Raw genomic sequence first — 23,487 nt, forward strand, 5'->3', positions numbered from 1 at the left:
ACCTAAAAAATAAATTCAGCTTACCTTCATTGACTACTGCAGCTACTCTTCCTTTATTTGCCATGAGTTCACTTTCAAAAGCAGCATGCTTCTGTATCTTGCTTTGCAAATTAGATGAGTCTCTGTAGTTTTCATCACTAGCCACTTGTTGTTTCTGATGAAGCCAACCCTCAACTTCATATATATTTCTAAGGAACTGATGCAAGTGATGGCTCTCCAATAATTTCTTCCTTCTTGCCCTTGCACTATTTTGCAATTTATCTCTTCTAGCACAGACAGATGCTAATCGATGCTTAATAACGTTAGCATCAGCATGTTCCTTGGACAAAATCTCATTCGCAAATTTCTCCAATTCGTCAATACGACCCAATTGAGAGACAAGCATTTTCTCGAACTCCTCGTGTTTACGTAACAATGTTTCTACACCAGATAAAGATTCACCAAGATCGTCATTGTTCAGGAACGCTTCTTTCGTCGCTAGCCAACTGTCTGCTTGATCAGCCTGTTCTTTGAACAATTGCAATTGATGTGCCTGTGTTAATTTTTGCCTCCTAGTTTCCCATGCATTGGCCAACCCTTGTCGGAGCTCTTCCAAATGTTCCAAGTTATCTTTGATATCTTCGTTAATAGCTAGAAGCTTCTGTCCATGTTCTTTCAAAGCTTTAAACGTATCTTGTCTGCCATCAATCTCTGCTTTCCTCTCTTGATGAAGTTCTAATAAAGCTTCAGCTTCAGATATTGTTGTTGGTGGCTCAGACTCATCCATACGTTTAATTGTATCAGCTACCCAAAGTTCTAACTCGAGTAAATCGGCCTGGAATTTGTGCAGAGTATAAGCTTGATTTAAGGCTTCACGACGATGTTGAGTAAATCGTTGCAAATCGTCCCAATTGGACTGTAATTCTAATAGTATTCCCATTATCTGTGAAGCCTTGTCTGAGTACTTTAATGACAAATCTCTGGCCTCTGCTTTGTGTTCTTTCAATTTTCCTTCTATGGCAGTCATATCTCGCTCCATTGCTTCTTGCTTTCTCTGCAGTTGTTCAACAGCAGGTAGATCCTTACCGACATCAGTGGTGTTCATGGCGACTGCTTTTTCAATGACTCTTTGACTAGTATCATCTATGTCTCTGTTAAACAAATGAATCTCCAAAGCTCCAGCTAGCATTTCCCTGTAATCACTCAGTGCTCCTTGCAAGCCTTTCCATTTGTTGTTGAAGTTGTCACGACGTTGTTGAATAGCTTTCGATTCATTGTCCCTGCCCTGTTTGATCAACTTATCAGCCAGAGCATTGATAGCCTTTATCCTAGAGTCGTCTACTCTCATGTCACTGTCTACATCATCAAGTTTCCTCTGCAGACTTAAACAATGTTCGTAATCCTTTCCGGTGTCTCCAGCCTGGACCATCATCTCTTTGTCTCTTATCCAAGCCTCAATTTTTTCCACTTGGTTGTTGAATTCCAGAATATCCTGAGCTTCTTCCAAACCTCTACCACGGTTTCCAGACTCGATTAGCAGTTTTCTCCAAGAAGCATTAAGATGTTCCAGTTGTTGTCGAATTTCAGCACTTGCTGGATGCTTCTGTTGAAGCAGTCTCTCTCCTTTAGCCTTGATCTCTTCGATTCTGCTCTGATTCGCCGCCAATTCAGCTTGGAACGCTTGGTGTTTCTTCAATTTCTTGATTTTGTCCTCCAAACTAGACACTTCGCCTTTCGATGCCTCGGCTTCCAGTTTCTTCTGCTTTTCGCCGATCCAGGATTCAGCTTCTGCAACGTCTCTAACAAACTGAGCGTGTAACAAACCAGCTTCTAACTTCCTCCGTCGCGTCTCACAAAGATTTCGAATTTTTGCACGTCTCTGTACAACTTCACTTAATCGTCTGGCAATTGTAGGCGAGTCAAAGTGATTCTGAGCTAGAAGTTTGTCTCCGTGCTCTTGCAGAGCAGTTAGTTTTTCTTCTTGTGTAACTAATAGCTTTTCAAATTCGTTGTGTTTCTTTACTTGAGCATCTACTTCTTCAACGGAATCACCAAAATTATCACCACTTAATGCAGCTTCTTGGGTAGTTGACAAGTTGTCTAATTGTTTCGCGTCTCGTAAGAAGAAATGTAAGTCTATCAATTGATCCAAATGTACCTTTTTCTGTTGCCAGGCAGTATGTAACTTTTGCCTCTCATCTAACAACTGATTGCATTTTTCCTCGACCTCTAAGGCAGCATAATGACCAGTTTGAACCATAGCCTCACCCAAATCAAGAACTGAGCTAAAGCTATCTTCTCTTGCTTCGATTTCTCCTTTCAGAGCTTCATGTTCTGCCTTTAAGATCTGTGCACTCGCCGCATCCCTAACTTTGTCTTCAGTTGACATTGCAGCACGAAGTCCAGCTGCCCAGTTCATCAAATCTCTAACATGAGTCAAAAATCGTTGCAGGTCACAACTTGCTTGCAACTGATCTCTTCTGTGAGCAGATCTATCTTTCAACTCTTCCCACTGAGCAAGAACAATCTGTTGCTGTTGATCAATATGCACTGCATTATTTCCTGGATAATGTGCTTGCAATCTGGATGCATCTTCAACCAGAACTTGGAGTTGTGCTTCCAAGGCGACTAGATCGTTTTCGAAACCTTCATGGCGTCTAATTAACGCAAGCACAGAATTTAAATCGCGTCCTAGGTCTTCTGGTAAAGCTGCTTCTTTCTCCTGTATACGAGATAATGCTTCGGCTACATCCCGATGGAATCTGTGAATTTCTCCGGCTGCTTGTAACCTCTGTTCACGGTTTCGAATGAGACCAAGAAGATGTTGCCAAGATTCCCTAATAAGTTACAGAGAATATTCTTAATTTTATCATTCAGGTGACTTTTACTGTTTAATCTCCTTTCATAAAGACTACAAAACATGCTATAATATTTACACTTTATGCTACAAAATCCACCAACTTACATCATAAGAACATGCTGTCTCTGCACTTGCGTTACAGGGTCATCATCGTCTTGTCTGCATTAAATATATGTACAAAAACAGTTAGTAACCCAACACCGATATAATCATATCCTTTATTCTATATTACCCTTTTGCAATCATATTAAAAACTATATTAACTATACATTACCAGAAATAGTGCATTATTAAATTCGAAAGAGTAAACATGCATTTAGCGAAATAAAGGATTCCATGTAACTTACACCAAAATTCTAAGTCCACATTATATACATCATTGTAATTACAAGGTCAAATCTTACCCTAATTGTTCTTGTCGTTTCTCGATATCTTGAATATAAGGACTTTCATTAGCGATTAACTTTCTAGCTAATTCTTCACATTGGTTAAATCTTTCAGAACCAGCCTCTATCCTGTGTTTAAAGTCGTTGAATTTGGCTTGCAGTATTAGTAAATGTTCATAGTCTTGACCATAGTCTTCAGAAGCTGCTGCCTGTTCCTGTTCCTTGATCCACTGTTCTAATTCTCTGCTTTCTAGGAAATATTCATGTCGATACATGCTCTCCATCAAGCGTTGTTGTCTTACTGTAGCCAATCTCTGTAATGCTCGCATTTGTTGTGCGATTGCTTGTTGTTTATTTGCTATTGCTTTGCTGTCAGGATGTTTCGCATTGATCATAGTAGTTGCAGTGTGTCCCATCTCTGTTACAATGCCATTGTAAGTGTCTAATTCTAGCTCAACCGCCTGAAAAATTATATAACATTGTATAAAAAATAGAATTTTCTCATATTAATAAATTATATTTTATAAATATTATTTTTTTATAAATTAAAGACGTGGAGGTCAACCTTGTGTTTTGTTAATAATTTTGTAGCGGCATCACGATCTCTGCCATAATCAGTTGAACTGAGAACATCGTTCTTTTCATTCAACCAACTTTCAACTTCCCCTGCTTCGAAGAAGAATTCCTGTGCTTTTAAAGATAAATCTAGAGCTTTGCTTCGTTCTCCGGCCTTCTCTTGCAGGTCTTTCCATGCCTCATCAAGCACATCGCATAATTCTCGTATCTATAAAGGAATTAAATATTTTAGTATAATTTTAACATGATTGTATAAGCAATAACATAAAAATATAGATCAGGAAACATATTTTACACATAACTTTCTTATCAACATATAAAACTAAATAAAACAAAATTTTGTTAATATTTAAAAATATAAAATAGCTTAAAGCACAATGTAATAAAAAATAATATGTTGTGTAACAAAATATATCTCAACGTTAAAATAAATCACGTAAGACAAGCACATGCATGCAATAAAAACTTCCCTGTTTCTTATTTACGAATACATCTAAAATTTTTAGCTTTTTTCACCGGAAATTTTTTTTAAAAATCTTGATTAATTAAATTAATTTTTTTATTTTTACAGCTATTTATCAAATGATATTGTTACTTTTCAAACAATATTGTTACTTTTCAAACAAAACAATGATATCCATGCATCTGTGCCGACCTTACCTCTGCAGACCCAATATTCTTGTAACAGTCCCAACTGTACAAAAATTATAAACTTTTATTTCAAATTAATCAAGTATCTATCAAAGAACAATAACAGGGAAAATATACGCATCTGGTTTTCCCTAGAAACCTTTCAAACAATATTTTTACTAAATATATTATTACCTTCTTTTTTTCTGGATGTGCCTGATCGATCAAAGCCTGTCCAGAAGCGGCAGTTTTGTCTATCATTGGTTGATGGCCAGCAATTTCTGCTTCTAGTTTCTTGTGTTTCTTATGCAATGTCTGAGCTTGATGCAGATTTTGTCCCAGTGTCGTCGAGGATGCCTGAGGAAGATGATCTTTTATCCATTGTAATTCAGCATCCAGTTCAAAGCCAAACTTGTGAAATCGTAAGCTTTCTTCTAACGCGTCTCGTCTTCTCTTGGCTGGTACTTTCAAGCTATGAAACCTATCAAACAATAAAAATTAAATTTTAAGTATTTAATAATTTTTATCATTACTTTTATGTTATATAGAGTATTTACGCACTTTTTTTGCGTGGCCTGACTGGTTTTCAATATATTCGCAGCATCAAAGTGACCTTCATGAGCCATCTCTTCGCCCATGGCAACTAGGTCATCCACTTTCTGTTCCCATTGGCACATATCGCTCTCAAGTGTTTGCTGTTTCTTCAACAGCTCCTTACAGCTCCTAAGATCCATTCCCACTTGTTTACTTTGCAAAGAATTCTCTATTTCTTCCAGTTTCAACCTGGCATCTTCCATCGTTCTATTGTAACCATGTTGAGAAGCAGCTTGCCTCAACCTGCGACCTTTTTCCAAAGATAAGGCCACCAATTGTTCCCATTGATCATTTAATTCTTTTAGTGTTTTTCCTACATCATCTGATCTATAGTTCTCTTCAGATATCAAAGCTTTCCCAGCTTTGTTCACCGCTCTTAATTGTCCCTCATTAGCTCTTAATTCTCTTTCAAACGCTTCGTGCTTTTGAAGCTTTCGTTCAAGATTATTTAAATCTCTATAACTTTCATCAGATGCTGTCTTCATTTTATCACCCAACCAGTCTCGTAGGTCATCTACTTCTGCAGAAAATTGTTGATAGTGCTCTGAGGCCTTTAAGGCTGCATGACGACGCTGAGCAGCGTCCTTGACTTGATTTCTTCGAGCTAAGACTTGATTTCTTCTGTCATTAATATAGTCTTTTTCATAATGATTTTGAGCGATCAATTTGTCTGCAGTATCACTAAACGCTTTCAATCTATCATCCTGAGCGTGGAGAGTGTTTTCAAACTTTTCATGCTGCTTCAATAAGGCTTCAACGTCATCGAGGGATTCCCCTAAGTCAGTAAATTCTAAGAACGCTTCATGAGAACTAGTAGTAGCTTCGATCTGATCAGCTTCGCGATTAAACTGCTGTAGCTCTAAGCACTGCTGCAGCCAGGCTTCTTTTACTATCCAATCTGATGTTACAGCCTGATATAAGCCATGCAATTTATCTAAACGTTCACTGACATCCAACAGGGCTGGATTACGATGTAGTAATTGGTTTCCAAGTTCTTCAACCTCCCGAAATCTGAACAAATAAAAAATTATTTATATCATTGTTTCAATTAATTAAAGAAATCCATACGAAATATTTAAATACTTACTCGTCTTCTCGGGTTCGTATGTCTTCTCCAAGTTCCATGTGATGTTTCCTAAGTTGTTCAGCTGTAGCAACATCCCTAACAGGTTCTTCAACCTTCATTGTCTCTTGCATATCGGCAGCCCAATTAATTAAATTCTTTGAGCTGTTCATGAAAATCTGTTGACCTACTGCATCTTCCAATCTGGATCTGCGTTCCTTAGCCTTTGTTTGAACTTGATTCCAGAGTTCTTTGATTTCATTTTGTCTGGCATTCACATTGTTCAATTCATGTGGATAAGAGCTCTTCACGCTATTTGCTAATAAGTTCACTTTTCGTACTTTTTCTTCGACTGGTGCCAACTCCCTCTCCAAGTGTTGATGTCTTCTTTGTAGAGCCTGGACTGTCTTCAGGTCTGGTCCAAGTTCTGCAGTGTCCAATTGAGTAATTTTTTCTAACATCCAATCATGAGCTTCGTCACAAGTCCTATTAAATAATTCCACACTGGAAGCTCCTTCTAGACTCTTTTCTTTCTGCGCCTTTAACCTGTTCAAATGATCCCAAAGTTGATGGATATGCCTCTGCCTAGCCTTGACTTTATCCAACTGACTATGTCCTTGTCTAACGAACTCATCGACTGCAGCATCTATAGCTTCTACTCGTTTGCCTGATGCTGAAAGATCTGTTAGGAACTTTTCGTACTTTCTTCTAGCAGTTTCAACATTATCTCGTGTGTCATCAGCTCTCAACATCTTTTCTTTATCCTTGATCCACTTCTCAAAGTCATCACATTCGCGATAAAAACCATAAAGTCTTATAGCATCCTCTAACAAAGCATGTCGTTTCAATGCCAATTCTTGAAGTTCGCTATAGGTATCATTGATCTTCTTCAGTCGTTTCTCCACACTATCTCCATCAGATGCAGTCTTCCTTTTAATTGGTTTCACCGTTGACTTTATGGACTTCACTCTTCTGACTGGAACTAACTGCTTAACCATTTTCGTTTTCTTCACTCTCTGTGTAACTCTGACCTTCTCTGGTCTTCTAACCTGAACTTGTATCACTTTAGGTTCCAGTTCACGTACATAATTCGCTGGTACGAATCCATCGGTGCCATCTGCTTTTCGTACGCTCCACCAGTCAGGATTTGTTTTATTTAATAAAAACATTACTTCACCCTTTATCATTTGCATTCCTTGGCCACTGAATGGATACAAACTCTTTACTTGGGGTACCAATCTATCTTCAAAAACCGTTCTAGGTTCTAGTCTTTCTACAACTTCGTCCACCCATTCATCTTGAGGAACTAGTCTAATTTCTTTACCTAAAGAAAGAAAGAAACATTTTTGAAATCCATTTCATGGAAGAAGTATTAAAGGAATTTTTACTAAAAACCAAAACTTACTCCATTCTTCTTGTTCCAATTCTGCAACGGGTTCTGGGTCAGCGGATAATTCAAGAGTAGAAATTCCAGACTTGACAAGCTTTTCAGCCTGCATGTTTAGTGATTGTACATCACCTTTGTATGCATTCAGTTCTCCTTCCAAATCCTTGTGTCTTTGTAGAAGCGCTTGAGCGCTAGGTTCGTCAACGCCATAATCTTCAGAGGCCACAAGGGCCATCTTCTCATTCATCCAGGAATCCGCCTCATTTGCATCCGCATAAAATTGAAAAGCTTCCGCTGCATCATCTAACTGTTTCTTCCTCAGGGCAGCTAACTCTTCTAAGACCTTCCAATGCTCTTGCAACGAATCAATGCGATTTTGAATTTCCAAAGCTGAAGGATGACTGTCAACTATCAGTTTCCGTCCAGCATCACATAATTGTTCAGACTTAGGTCTTCGTACTTTCATTTCATCCTGAAGGGCTTTATGCTTCTGTTGCAATGAAATTACAGCACGCAAATCCTTGGCTGATATTCCAGCTTTGCAAATACGTTGCTTTTCAATCAACCAGGATTCCTCATCCTCATGATCTTGGAGGAAGTGGAAGAAATTCCTGGCGTCTTCCAAACGAGCCTTGCGTTCCTTACTGTATTCTACTAGATCATCATAAGCTCGGTTCAACATCTCTAACTTTTGTTGTAATAAAGGCACCTCCTTGCTCTGAGGTTGTGCCAAATGCTGAGCTGCTTGCCTACCAAGTCTTCTCTGAGTCTCTCCAAGAGCAGTTACTTGCAACTCTTGTAAGCTATGCTTCTGTAATAAATTTTCGACTCCTAAAAGATGTGGACCAACATCTGTACTTTGGAAGTTCAGTTGCAGCTCTTGTATGGAGGCCAAAGTTGTATCAATCTCTCGCATGAGACTCATGAGAGAACTCAGGGCAACTAGATTAGATTTGTGATGATCTAGGAGTGCTAAAAGCTCCTTCCATCTCTGGAGGACTTCCTGTTCCCTGACTTGCACTCTTTCTAACCCATGGTAATTTTCTCTCACTAGTTCCTCTGACATATTAGTCAAATCATGAAAGCGTTCTTCGCGAGCTAAAATATCTGCACTAATAGCTTCGTGTTTCTTCACTGTGGCGTCTACTTGGGCCAAATTGCTACCATATCGTGGATCGGTCAAAACTTGAATCATTTCTTTCAAGTAACCTTCCCTTAGAACGCTTTTCCTTTCAAATTTGTAATTTAATTGCTCTAGTCTTTCTTGTCTAAGGAGTTCAGTCCTAAGCGCGACTTCTCGGCGATGCTCAGCTCGTTCTAGCTCCACCCAATTTCTTTCAATATCATGTATTAATTGACCTTCTTGAGGCGTAAAAGCAGGCTGGTTCAAGGATTTCAATTGGGTATTAATGTGAAAATACAAAACTTCTATTTCAGATCGTTCCTTGTACTTTGGTGGTTTCTCTACTGTTCTGTATTGCTTGAAAGCTAACAATTCTTTCTGAATGCCTTCCAAGGAATTGGGGAAGTTTCTGTTTTCTAATACTTCTATCTTCATCTTGATCCATTCCAACAAGTCTGTTGTAAGCTTTTCATAGTGAATCTTCATTTTGTCAGCGTCCATCATTTGTCCCACAATCTAAGGAGAATAATATTGATTTTTAAGATTATTTAATAATTAAATCAATGAACTTTAAAAAAAGATGTATAATATAAAAATTCACTTACATTCGCGATTCTTTTGCCGCTCTTGATCTCATTTTTCATCCTGGCAAAGGTGTGATAGTAAGAAGCAACGTACGTGATAATGGATTTTTCATCAGGCCGAGCAGTGTCAACATCCTCCGCGTCCAACAATCGCGGAATTCCAAGTTCCGAGTTGGCCACATCGAAGGCATAATTAAGATTGTCGATATTTTTATTTTGCTGTAATTCTGACCAATCAACTAGGTCTGGTCTATGAGCATGGATAAGGGCATTGAAACCAAGACCGCTTCTCCATGAACCTATAATCAACCATACATTTATGTATACATATATACAAATTGTAAGTTAATTTCATAATTAATACAGAATGCAAAATAATTGAAACTACTGCATTTACCAGTGAAATCTTGAATATTAACACCAGGATATCCATTAGTCTTCCTCTGACACCAGAGTAGTAGAGCATCTTTGGCCGATTTCTTTTCACTACTGTCATTTTCTTCGTCTACGTCAATCTCAATTTCTTGAATTTGGAATCTCAAGATAATAGTCCAGATTAAACCCAGTATCAACCTTGGATTTCCATCCACTATATCTTCTGCTCCTATACTCTCCAGACGAACCTATAAACCACAAGAAGTTAATTAATATTATAAACAATAATAATAATAGTCCATCAAAATTAAATCTAATACAAGAGCTAAATATGCATAATCTAATAATCATACCTACGATCCTTTCTATAATTTTATTTCAGCTTCCCCTTTCCTAAAATTTATTAAAGCTTCTAATTCTTTGTTCAGGTGAATGCAAACGTATAATATACTCATAGAGAATTTATGAGGAGGGATCGGTGGACTGCTAGCACAATGATAATTCGCATTCCAATGTGCACGTATGCATAAATCTATGTGTACTCTTGCGCGCGCGTGCACGAGTAAGTAAAAGAGCGGAATGCACGCTGGCTATTGGCATCGTGCGTATTGCGTAAACAGTGGGTCTTAATAGACGCCTGTGCACGAGCATCTTGCTATGATAAAACGGGCATGCATTCGCATTGCGTCATGTGAAAAGTAACAACTGCTAGACGGCCTTGGGTACAGCACATTGTGATAATGCACTTATTGAAAATAAAGAAGCCAGATATACAAGGTACTGGGTCATCCACTTCTGGTTGTCATAAACGTTCGAAAGTAGACATGAATAGACGTTAAATTGAATAATCACTGTCACTTTTAGCTTTGACAGTTGAAGAATATTTCTCCTGAAAGCTAACGAGGAAATCGAGTGACATATGCGCCACTTTCCTGGTAAGATAAACATGGAAGAATGTTTAATCTACGTGCCGTTATTTTTGCAGATTGAAGTATCCGCAGGCTTATTGGAGTGTAGAGCACAACGATAATATCGACAAAAGTGTCATGGATGCTAATAACCTAACCTAGACAAACTTGTCTAGCTATCTAACATTGAAAATCGATCTCGTTATATCAGGTTATAGATATAATTATATTTGACATATAATTATATTAAAAACATAGCACTTGTTATAATATTTAGCATGTGAAACGAATTTCTACATAGGTTTCCTTTTCCTACTTATGCTGATAAAAATATAAATTTGCACAAGCATTCGCAGTCCAATTATAAACATATATAGGATTTCAGTTGCATTCAGAACAATATGGATTTGCGTAAACATCCGCGGTTTACTGATCGTTATTATAAGATAGGTAGATAGCCATTATAAAATGGTGTAATTTATTTTATAGTATAATTTCTAATTTATTTTATAGGTTTAATAATCACGTAGATAGTGCACGGTATACAACGTTCGTTTATTTGAGTTGTAATCATACAAGTGCATAACAAATATATTGTGCAACCAGGTTGATCTTGTAGAATGAAGTTGTAGCGGTGTTTCAACATCGACTTATGACTTCATTGATTCCTCCGACACGTTCGATGGAACGTTATGAACGACGATCCCGAAGAAACGCTCGTGGGCCAACAAACAACTCGACTACGTTATTATACTTAATCGCGGTGTGCGCCCGAAGCGCGACGTTCTCGCGATTGCTGGAATGCCGTCCGATCACTTGTACCCGGTCTATCAAGGCCGTTGGGAAATGAAAATCGTTTCTTTCTGGTCGACTTATGGAATCCAAAACATGTGGGACATTAAGAATTTACGTGGACGGGGGAAAAGGCATCGATGGTAGGTAAACACGGGTCGGTATAAAAATAGAGTGCATCCTGAAGATGCAACCTGGTCCCACTGCGATATAACAGTTAGCGATAAAATCAAATTGCACAAATGTGCACCAAATCGTACTTGTCGGTGAATTGGGTCGTTCACTTATAGATCGGTCGGTAATTTACCTACGTTCCATAACTGCATAAGCAGTTATTAAATATTTTATTAAATATTGGAAAATTCGCTACTGCGCTGTTGAATTCCGGGTTGTAGAGAACGAGTATAACTTGTTATAATCGTTTGAAAACTTTTTTCAATAAAATACGATAAAGTCGCACCTTCGTACCTTGAGAGTTTAGGACAAAAATAATCATATTCTACTGTTTTCACAACTATATAGAAGGTGATCCGTGATTCATGGGTAGAGAGATTCTATGACTTAGAATAAGAGGAAAATCAAGAATAACACAATTACGCTGGTTTTGTTTCTGAGAAAATCGATGACTCCATTTGTACTATGAATACAATACCTGAAGCAGAGTGACCATCCTATATAGTTAGCAAAATGGTATGAAAAATACCATAAATGGGAGGAACTAGGACAAAGGTACAGATTTTGAGTGATTAAATTTATGGTTTTGATGATTCGTCGTAGTGAATTACTGTTTATATAAATATAGAAATGAGTGTCGCTGTTGATGACATACTGATGATATCATTGCAGATTGTCTCAACAAGCTGGCAATACTTTTTAGTACTTATACTTTATACTGTTTATGGTATTATTAATATTTACTATGATTATTTCCATATTTCCCGTTCCATTTCATTTCAAAGAAAAGGATGAAAAATAATGAAATAAAGGATAAAATATCATCACTGTCTTTGCTAATGCGAAGGTCTTTAAAGGGGATATTAAGTAAAAGAGCTAAATGGTACCAGAAGACGATTTACCTTCGTGACCACTCTCATTTACATACGGAAGTTATCTATTTCTCTAAGCGCGAGCACCGAACCATTACGTTCCATTTAATTAACAATGTGGCAGACAAGCTTCCACCTCGAAGCGCCTCGTAGATCGATGTTAACCACACGTTAGAATCAATCATCGCGCGTTCACCGGTGAAACGATTAGCTTACGATGAGTAAACAAATGTTTGAACGATGCGCATTACACGGCAGAGCAAATACGCTGCTTCCTGTCGCGTAATTTGTAGTCGTGACGCTCGCTTCGTATATGTAACGATCGACGCGATCACTCGATAATAACAGATTCAAGAATATTTGCATAATACCTACCAGAGTATACGTTAACCACTTCGTTGTACCTTTTATCAATTTTGCCATCTAATATATTATGAGAACCTCGCCGCTACAAACTAGTGCGAATGTTCTACAGGATAGATCAGTTAGATAGAAGAGTAACTATTGTAGATGATGTACCATTATCAGTCATGGTTACGATTCCGTCACGTGAAGCGCACAACGTAACAACACAACAATTTTGTAATTTTGTTTATTTTCTTTTAGATCTACGATCAAAACTCGCATGATAATTATTTATCACAGATTTGTGGCAAACTGAAGAGGAGGAAGGCTAAATCTAGAGGTTTGAGTTCTTAAGAAATCAAGATAGCTGCGACTCTCTCTTTTAAAAGTAACTAACTTAGAAGTTATTAATAATTCATTTTCAAATAATGCTCTGCTTTCAGGCCTTCTACATTTTTCTACGTTAAACATGACCAACTCCAGCCACCGTTTCACGTCACGACGTTAGGATACAGTTACCCTTGCTCGAGATACAGATCATTTCACTTAACGCATTTCAACCACTCCTCGAGCGTGCCACAGCTAGTGATGGGATCTGAAACACTTCAAATCGTATCGCATCTGTATATTCAAATCGCTTCAAACATGATTCGAAGCTTGAAACTCTTGATCATGTAGAAGGTCTTGAATCTTTAAAGTCTTGGCAGTCTTAGAAGTCTTGATCATCATGGAAACCTCGATCGTCTAGGAAGTGTTGAAAATTATGACCATTTTAAAAGCCTTGATCGTATTACAAATCTCGATCATCTTGTGAAATAAATGTATGTATGATAATCTGATCTTTCCAGGCGTTTTATAAACATTTGTTGTAGCTTGCAAAACTGAAACTAACAGCTTCAAAACGATCAAGACTTTCGAGACTTTAAAGTCTCAAACTTATCAAGATTTAAAAAAGAACTTTAAACTTCGAATCATGTTCGAAGCGATTCGAATTTGTCGCCTCATACACAATACAAATTCGAAGCAAATCGAAGTGTTTCCATGTCATCACTAGCCGCAATTCGTACCTAATAACTGGGCAAACACGACAACAAATTGAAGGAGCCAACATCCAAACGCACAGCATGATTTTTGGACGACTATTATCTTCGTGCCTGTATTTCGCTACAATTTCATCGACACGTCCGTTAACCCAGCTACACACATTGACTGTCGAATTTCCAACCAGCCAAATTGCATACGATCACGTTATAAGCGCCCAGAGTATCAGCGTATGGTGTATGAATAATGAATGAGCCTCGGACTGCATAGTAAGACTGAGAATACGGTCTTATACGGTACTGTTACATCCAGCGAAAAGGTGGGGTTGCACAGTTAAAACTCGTGCAACGAGACAGCCGGCCAATAAGCAGGCATAAAGACGACGGCGTTAAATAACCGGTACTCGTCCTATCGGCCGATTGCTTTTTGTTGTAGGCCATGGCACGTCAGCTCGAGGCTCGAGCACCACTCTGTCGACCAGCGAAACGGCTAATGTTCTTGTTTTTTTTTCTTGCCTTCTTTCTGTTTTCATTCTTCTTCTCCTTCGAGTTCTTCTTCTTCTCCTTGTTCCTTTTTGTCTGATTCTTTTATTCTTTGCCGAGTTCGATCGAATCGAGAAAGATCGAAGGGAAGCGTTCGATGGAAACAATTTTTTAACAAAGGACTCGATCGTGTTGCGTTAGAAAAGTATGCTTTGTAATAAGATGAAATTGTAATGTCTAATTTAGACATATTGTACAATATCTATGTTTTAGGTCAGGTTTCTGTATAAGAAGAAAATAGAGTCACTAGTCATTAGGGAATGTACCACGAATCTGCCTCACTAAGTAGCTACATATTCTGAGATAACACAAGCAATTTGCATCACACTGAAGCTAAGAATTTTTGGTGCCATCTTCTAACCAAATGACGAAGAACATACGCATTACCAACTTCAATAGTCTATATAATTATTTCATTTGATCCGAACAGATGCATTTATTAATCTATACACAGCATAAAATAGAGTTCCCGGTAAGCGCCTGTATGTTCAGGGCTAATTTCGAGGACCACTTGAAGAATTTCGATGCGGTGTTCTCGAGGAAGATTTAGATGTATGAAACATTAACCTACGACAAAAGGGAGCAAGAATAGAACATTAAGAATATGAACCCAGAGGCAGTACACGGATATTCGCAACAAAGCAACGATCTTCTTCGCTGCGATCGTGTTTAGAATCACTGCCACAATATAGCGAGACGATATGATCCCCCCTTCGAGCAATGTCTTTCTCTTCTTGGTGCGCGGCATGTCAGAAGCTTCACGACTTCGTTGTGTGACAACCGTGTTGTTTCACAGACTGCGGAACACTTACCGAGCCAATAAAGATTCACAAGATTGTCAGCCATATCATTAAAAAAGATTATATACACATAATTACAAATATTCAACTTGCAAATAGGAGAATATTTATTACAATTCGTGTTAAACTCGATTCTATTCGCACTGAAATTTTTTCATCGGCGTATACAGCTGACACAACGTCATTTAAAAGGACATAAACGCCTCCACGGAGTGCGTTTATCCCAAGTCAATAAATTCATGCTCAAGATCGATATCGTGTGCATTTAACGTCTCCCATAAACTATCGAATCTTACACGATGAACTAGTTCCGTTGACCAGGTAACGAGCATTGATCGATTAATTCCATCAGCATTACTTTGCAGCAACTTTACGCATCATTTTCTTGTTAGACAGGTTGCCTCGGCCATCCTGCACGGATATACGTAAAGTCGACGTCCTTAAATGCATCATGCGTCTCGTAATACTCATCCGATTATCCGTTCATTCATTTCGCTTAATTGCCCACACCGTTATCAGACGGGCTTTACGCTGAACGTCTGAGGAACGCTGTATCCTCGGTTGTTTTATAAAAAGACGAGTTTATTCATATACGGATCACGTTATGATAATGTGCGATTAAATTCATATATAGGTAACTATGCTTGCAGAGGCAAGTGAGACTAGTTATGGAATGTGTGAGAGAGGATGTTGAATCACAGGCTGAAGCTATAATTACGTACAAGGATTATGGAGAAAATAGTAAAAAGAATAAATTATAGTAAATACACCACCTTTAATATTTCTTTAAATCTTCTTAACTGCGGTACATTTAAATTAGTTATCGGTCTATTATCAGGGACTATCCTAGATCTTTGGAATTAATAAACTGTGTTATTTACACTTCATTTTCCTGAAAACATACGGTGTAATACACGTATGTATATTCCATTGATCTCATATTTTTTAATTTCGTTAACCGTAGTACATTAACGTCGGTTACTAAAAAGAAGTCTCCATGTAAAAATTAATGAACAACGTTATTTTCGTCTGAATTTCCTAAAACGATACAAAGCAAAGAAACGAAATTAATACCAGTGTGATAAACATATTACAGTAAACAACAGGGTACGCAGACTGTGCGAAGCCAATGGAATGGTACTAGGCATTCTTAATGCATTTAACGTGGAATGCAACTCCTACGTTCCCTGCATCGACCGACACCGTGCTACAACCCGCCTGTGAACTCGTTCGTTTCGTCCGACGTTTACTGGCTAAAATGTGACCGCTACAATATAGCGTGCAAAAACGTGCACCGTAACCGGCGATACGATCGTTATTCAATAATTTACAGCTGGGTGGTCTACGTATAAGTCGTGCAAGTCAAGATGAAAATCGATTACCGCTTTTGTAAGAAGCTCGTGTCTGATGAAAAGAGTAGTAGGTAGATCGGGGCAGCAAGAATCACTGACTGCTTATGAAGAAACAAATTGGAATCTCATTGTGTATGCTTGTTCGCGTGTTGACTTTGACGGAAGTGATCCCAACATGCTTTGAAAGCGTTGTATTATAATCTGACTTTAATCAAGATGATCACAAATCTATTGTGACTACTAGATCACAATGTAAGATTATGGACTTGATTACGATGGCTTGCTAATGGCACTCTTCATAGCGTGGTTTTGGATACATTAATCATTCGTGTCACAATAAAATGCAACGAAATCTCAGAGCAACTTGTTATCGAAGATATTGAACAGCGATGATAATTCGAGGCCTCGACTCCACCGAAGCAAACAACAAACAACCATCTGTTCTCTTCTTTTGTTGCTGCGTATTCCAAAACATTTCCTACATATAGCAACTTATAGAAACATTTAGCCACATTGAAGTAATTGTGATTCTAAATTTACAGTATGACAAAAGATGTATGTAAATAATTACATCCATTCTAAAAACACTATAACTAGTTGAATTCCAAATTCTCATGCGACATTAAAAAGTTGCGAAGAAGATTTAAAGGTAATGTAAAATATTAAAGGAGGATACACGTATCAGGATTTACTATTCTCAATAGCACTCAAAAGTTACAAAGAAGACCTAAGAAGTATGTAAAATGATGTTAGGATATCTAGAGTAGAAGTAGAAAAAGACATAAAGAAGAAGATAGGAAAAATGGTCCAGGAAGCCTAATGGCGACAACCGGAGCTCGAATTACGCGGAACGTCCAGTGGTACAGGTTTAACGGTAAAAGCGGATAAGCAACTCATCCGTGGTGCTTGTACGATTCCTTAAACGATGACGAAACATCGAGAATCATTCGTGTTGCACCGCGTGCACTGCACGGTCACGATCAGGAATGTCCTTTCGCGAGCTGACGTTCGCGTGCCTTCGATCCACATTCCGCAGTCCTGCCAAGAATGCGCATCGCCAGTTGTAAACGATGCCGTAGAAAAACCGCTACATGGCCCGACTCAAACAAGGGGGGAAAGAGAGAGGATAGGGAAAAGTCTAGTGGATGAAAATTACTAGCGAATTTGAAACATGTTTGCCCCTTTGATCTCTACACTCTCCGATAGCGTTACCCGATCATGATTATTTTCGCTCGAATGAAGCTAATTCAGCAAGTTTATTTGATTTCTCTTGGAATGTGAAGTTAGGATTCATGATTATAGAGAGATAGTAGAGAGAGTTCTTATGCATGTAATTTTGCGAATAATTCATCTATTTCTGTGGGAGAGGATTTCAGACAAAATATTATTTAGTATTTTTATATTTTTTCTACGTGGTAGCAATTATCTTGAAGAAATTACGAATTACAATTTGGCGAATTGAAGAAGTAAGAAGAGAAGATCGAGGTGCTTCGTTAAAAAAGATTTATAGAGATTCGCCTAGAAATGGTTGTCGTTCGTACCAATCATCGTGAAAATACGAGATCCCATGTAAATAAAGATATTCGTATTATGCTTGATAAAATACGTTCCAAGAAACGGGCGTTTCTTCCTTATCAATTTTAACGACACATACCGCTATAATACTTGAATATGTAGTAAGACCCATGTCACTTTTATATCACAGCATCGAAGCGTCAGTAAATGGATTTTATTACAGGAGGCAGCGCGTGAATACGAAAAATTCGCAATTCCTGCGAGTCGTCAACCCATCAAACGTGAAACTTATCTCCTGAGGAACATAATTAACTCACTTCTTTCTCCCCTTTCTTTGCGGTAAAGATGCAACTTTTGCCATAAAAATATTATATAGATATATATCGTCCGCTTATTTTTATGCAAATGGCTTCATTTTTTAAAGATTTAATTTATCGCTTGATCTTTCTTAAATAATTAGTATGGCAAATTTAATTATCAATCTCTGGTAACTTAACTGACTGAGTAATAAAGATATGAGTTATTAAGTACACAAGTAATTACCGAGTTAATTTCCACAATTTCTTCCTTTTACGTCGTTTATACAATTAACTCAACAATTATCTACAGTGATCTTTTTGTCCTTCACTTTTTGCACATTCCAATTAATATAAAAAAATAACAAACCACAGGTGCAAACCATGAATGTTATGCGATGTTTTAACCAGAAGTACCTTGTACGGTTATAGAGCACAAGGTTGATCGAGAAGCCTTCAACAATACCCGGAGAATACATCACTACGAAACAAATAAATCAGCTTTCGTAATGATGAACCGACCGAAGAACGCTGTTCCAGTCTCTGACCAGCAATTCCGCAATATTTCGTTCCTGGCCAATGGCAATGCAACCAACTGCAGACGATGCTATCATAGCAAACCTAAGACGATGAAGTTCTTTCTTCTTGAAGAATTCAATACTCTGTTCACGTTAACCACTAGTTTGCAGATAATCATTAAATCACAAACTATACAATATTAAATCTTTTTCTAATCTATGTTCTATTCCTTCAATAAATCTCACGCGCATGAAATAAAATTGCAATAAAAAGGAAAGATAGTAACTGAACAAAAATTTACAACGCTCTTTAGAATAGTTTAAGATCATTTAGCGTTATGTACCTTGCAATAAGCTGAAATTTATCAAGTTACAGAACAGTTCAAAAAATTCAAATTGCCCGAGTGTTTTAGAGATTACGCGCAAGAAACGTAATTCCATTTGCAACGGGATATGAAACAGTATCGAACAACGCGTTGAACAGCTGGCCAACGAGAACCAACCGCGAAGATCAGCAAAGAAGTGGATATCTGTTAGAAGGAGGTTGGGGCCGCGTCCTTTCGGTTTTACGACCGTTTCGCGATGTTGATGGCCCACTGGCCGTTTCTACGAGGCAACTATTCCGACAGAATCGTAAATACAGGGAAACTGCCATAGCGAGGGCGAAATAGGAGTGTACAGTCTGTACAGGTCGTTCTAGAACAGTGACAGTTTATATAAATATTTTTTGACCTCATATATTATGTATTATTGGTTCTTTGTATTATTTAATTGAAACACCCTGTACAATTATTGATATAGATACGTACTTTCTAATTAATTTCCAAGATAGTCTGTATATCCTGATCATTTATATCAATGTCTCTTTAATTTTGACTATTCCATTTAAATTTACAATATACTACATGAAGCGCTCTATAGAAATTAAAATTGACTTAACTCCTATATAGACAACCAAAATGCAGAGGTTATCTAACAAGAGTATAAATAAGAACTTGTAGTTTTGATATTTAAAATTTTTATATAAATTCAAACGTGAAAGTATCCAAAGAATGAAAAACGGTTACCTAATGTTTGTATTAGAAAATAAAAAATTGTTCAAGAAAACATAGGAATGATTGCCCACACTGTGACCATATATCAGTTTTAAGCTTTTCTATAAGTGTGCAACACTAAAACAGTTTGTAAATCGCTTCACACATGATTGTATAACTCTAACCAAATCTAACCTAAACTTAATTCCAACAGCAACCAAACCAACCTAACTATGTACGTGTTATGTATATACATGACATCACGTATGATACTTGGAATGTCCTATATAACTGGAAGCATCTCAAGATCATTTCAAAACATTTATACAAAATCTAAGCACTTCGATTAATTCTATGTATCTATATATCTGTATCACCTTATATATAAGTTTTCATTCGAACACGTGTGGCCAAAATTTTGAAGCGTCCTGTACTGCTTTCTCTGACGGGTGCTAAAAAGAGAAACTTGGGAAATGCATACGAGGTCACCGGCATAAAATCATGGTTAACTTAAAAACCGAATATTTATGAACCTCGTCGGCCATTAATATCGATTGTTTATAGGGCAATACGTACACACGAAAGAACCGTAAGCCATCCACAATTTATCGAACTGTTAATCAACCTAACCTCCATCTTAACTTTTAACAACCACTTAAACACATTTTGTTATACATCTTACATATACAAGTCATTTTCCTTTGTTAAAGGAAATAAATCGTGCAATATTTCAGAAGTGTAGCGTGCACCGGATATAGAAGAGAATACCGGAAGAGGACGAGTTCCGATGATAATTGTTCCACCACAGAATCGATCGTGACTCACGACGACATTAAGTCAGGCATCCTACGTAAATCCTGCGTTTCATTATACAATTGTCGGTGACATCACTAATTTATCTTTAAAAAGCACGAATCTTTCTTTCAAGACCGCTATAAATTAGCATTTGACGCAATCTTAAATCATCATTATAAATAAAAGACAAGATATTCACACTCATTGTATCATGTCATTCCATAAATAATGTACTTTACATTTTGAATTTCTACAAGAAAACATTAACTAGCGAAGTAATTTAAAAATTCACAATTATTATAGAAATATGACAAATGATTTTGCCCTGGTAACCATATTGTCTTTGGGTACCACGAACGATTCTGATTGTTTCTACGACTATTTCTCTACGGTGAAAATAATGAAGCATACAATGGTGAACATGCGCCTTGTCAGCGTTCATTATTAATTTTGCGAAATATGAATTTATTTATCGAACCATAAGCTGTTGTATTTCTCTTGATACATAGAACTACTAATCTCACTAACGAAAAAGAAATTTGGACAAATTTCCAAGATAACCACTCAATTTTTAGCGTTATCTAAATCTGACAACGAGAACTTGAGAGAAGAGTAACGAATAAAAATCCTCAAAAAGATAAGGGCCGATTATCCTTTGTAACATAATGTCACAGCAGATTGTGATTTTTACAAAATGCAATTCAAGTTGATGAACGATTCTTTTCAATGCCGCAAAATCCGATATTCTGTTTATTAACTGTATTTTAACGCATTCAGAAGTAATCTTCTTGATCTTCGCACTATGTCCCTGTTCCAATTACTCCCGCGGCATTAACTCAGCTAATAACTGATAACACCAGATCGTTCCAATTAATTGTTTACCGAATTCCTACGTCTATCGTGGTCTCAAAACAAAGATTATCATACGGTCATTCGATATTTTTACGCTGTTAAATATACAAGGTATTCAAAAAAAAAAAACATTCAACATTTGTACAGTACATAAGACACACCATACTGAGCCAAAAAGATTGTTAGTAAACACAGGTCAAAGGCTCGACGGTTTTCGAGATATATACACTTCTTTATGTTAGCATCGTGATTGACTTACTGGCTTCTACGTGCCGCATGCGACGTTTACCTCAGTGTTTATGAACCACGTTCTCAATATCCTCCATTGGACCTTTTATTATGGACGTAACTATTTGAAAAGCAAAGTGCATTCTTCGCTGATAAGTGACCGAAGAATTACGTAACCGAATCCAGCATGCTTGTTGAATAATTCGTCAGAGATCTGGAATTTTTAAGAGAAATCGCGACTTTGTAAGATGAAGATGCCAAGCGTGCATGGAGATGGAAGGAGGACGTATGGAACAGCTTCTGTAAATATCGAGAACTCGATAAGTAGCGAAAACAATCGTGATACTAATATATAGAAATATTTATATATCAGAAATGGTTGAGCTTTCGACCTATATGTACTAAGGTTTTCTTACTCAGTACGGTGTATCCTATGTACTACATAAATAATGAATGGTCTCTTTTTAACACTTTGTATAATCTGCGACAAGTCACTCTGATTCTTTGCTCCTTTCACGATAATTGCTGAGAAATGCAAGTCACACGTTCCTCTGGCTGTACTTTCACCGAAACTTTTTACTCGGTCCTTTCAACGAGTCCGCTTTTAATCACGCGTACATGGAAAAATATAAATAAATTCCTCCACTCATCGGTTTCTTGTTGGTTAAATGATGTAACACGCGTGAATCTTGGTAGTTCTTTTGCAAGATGGCGCAACTAATGCGAAATTATGAATAGGCTATGTTACAATATGAAGTAAGGTTAGGAACTTAATTGTACAGGGTGATTCAGTCAAGATTTCTACAATACATTCATATGTTTCTAGACTTGTGATTTTGATTCGATGAATTAACGATTGTTTAGAGGCAGCAGGTTATCAAGTCTGCACTATTTTTCAGATCATAATTTATCAGCATTAACAAAAAATTAGATGTTTATATACTTATGCATTTATAGAAAAGATATGTGGAAAAATGTATAAAATATCCATGTTCTATTTGCTTTTAGATTCGAAAGTCTCGGGCGCCAGGAAAATAATAATTTATTTAAATAGCTTACGATTACGATATGAATTTATTTTTATTTGACCAATACCGATCCAATCCAGTTGCTGTATAATCTTTAGGCTGATTTAAATTGGTCCGATTTCACCGATCCTAATCATTCATATCGAAAGAAAATAATTTCATTTTCTGAAAAGATATTTTTTCTTCCTGGCAAGATGGATACTCCTCATTAAAAAAAAAAAAAAAACTAATATAAGACATTTTCAGAGTTCCCAGTTTCAAGAGTTCCGAAACACAAAGCTTCAGGTTTGAGTTTCGCGAATATCCCAAAACCTAAAAATCACATTTCGATCTATCTCTGGTTAAAACGCTATTCCTGATCGACATCATTGAATCACGCGTTCTGTAAGTGAAACATCAGGAAAGAAGTGTCATTGAATGTTCACAGGCAGCCAGAAGCGTCGGCTGAAGGTGTGGACAGGCTCGTAAGAGCGGTTCTTCGTGGCGGAACAGCGTCTAACGCGAAATGATCAACACACGAGCAACGTATGTGCCGTCTGGTTTCATTTCACATCTGCGGGACTCACGGTCTAGCAAGTTTCGCCTCGGTCGCTGACCCTTACTTCTCTCTTTCTCTCCATGTCTCCCTGTTTCGCTCCTTTGATCCTGCCTCCAGTTCTGTCCTCCTTTCAGAGATCTCCTCCTCTCTCTGTCTTTAATTGTACCCTTCGATTTCGATCCCTTTCGTTTATCCGTCGCGAGATCCTTCTATTCGAATCTCGAATCGATCCTTAACTCACTAATTTAAAGGTCCCTGTTGCAATCGAGATACAGACTCACCTTCGAGTAATTTGAGTAA

The 23,487-nt window shown here is 37.4% G+C and overlaps 1 protein-coding gene and 1 long non-coding RNA gene across 16 annotated transcripts in view; one reads left to right on the forward strand and one right to left on the reverse strand.

Annotated features, from left to right (window-relative positions):
* The window catches only part of LOC126924812 (spectrin beta chain, non-erythrocytic 5), a 57,422-nt gene that overhangs the window by 6,254 nt on the left and 27,681 nt on the right, over nucleotides 1-23,487 (reverse strand). For 5 of the 6 annotated variants that reach the window (XM_050739691.1, XM_050739690.1, XM_050739688.1 and 2 more), the window contains exons 4-13: nucleotides 9,580-9,805; nucleotides 9,204-9,481; nucleotides 7,494-9,114; nucleotides 6,113-7,412; nucleotides 4,993-6,036; nucleotides 4,627-4,912; nucleotides 3,791-4,009; nucleotides 3,244-3,686; nucleotides 2,945-2,998; nucleotides 25-2,816 (exon numbers count right to left, since the gene is read on the reverse strand). In XM_050739691.1, coding sequence (XP_050595648.1) covers nucleotides 25-2,816; nucleotides 2,945-2,998; nucleotides 3,244-3,686; nucleotides 3,791-4,009; nucleotides 4,627-4,912; nucleotides 4,993-6,036; nucleotides 6,113-7,412; nucleotides 7,494-9,114; nucleotides 9,204-9,481; nucleotides 9,580-9,805 — 8,263 coding nt within the window. The remainder of the gene's footprint in view (nucleotides 1-24; nucleotides 2,817-2,944; nucleotides 2,999-3,243; nucleotides 3,687-3,790; nucleotides 4,010-4,626; nucleotides 4,913-4,992; nucleotides 6,037-6,112; nucleotides 7,413-7,493; nucleotides 9,115-9,203; nucleotides 9,482-9,579; nucleotides 9,806-23,487) is intronic. The other variant, XM_050739689.1, reaches the window with a different exon arrangement.
* Nucleotides 10,034-15,800, forward strand: LOC126924822 (uncharacterized). Of its 10 annotated transcripts, none has more exons than XR_007713713.1 (6): nucleotides 10,034-10,334; nucleotides 10,422-11,986; nucleotides 12,910-14,008; nucleotides 14,125-14,376; nucleotides 14,445-15,352; nucleotides 15,424-15,800. It is a non-coding gene; the product is annotated as an uncharacterized LOC126924822 (long non-coding RNA). The 10 variants fall into 10 exon arrangements; XR_007713714.1 differs by having other exon boundaries at nucleotides 12,910-13,469; nucleotides 13,521-14,376; XR_007713709.1 differs by having other exon boundaries at nucleotides 12,910-13,036; nucleotides 13,092-14,376.

This window comes from Bombus affinis, chromosome 15 (assembly GCF_024516045.1).
Source record: "Bombus affinis isolate iyBomAffi1 chromosome 15, iyBomAffi1.2, whole genome shotgun sequence".
In the NCBI taxonomy this organism is placed as follows: domain Eukaryota; kingdom Metazoa; phylum Arthropoda; class Insecta; order Hymenoptera; family Apidae; genus Bombus; species Bombus affinis.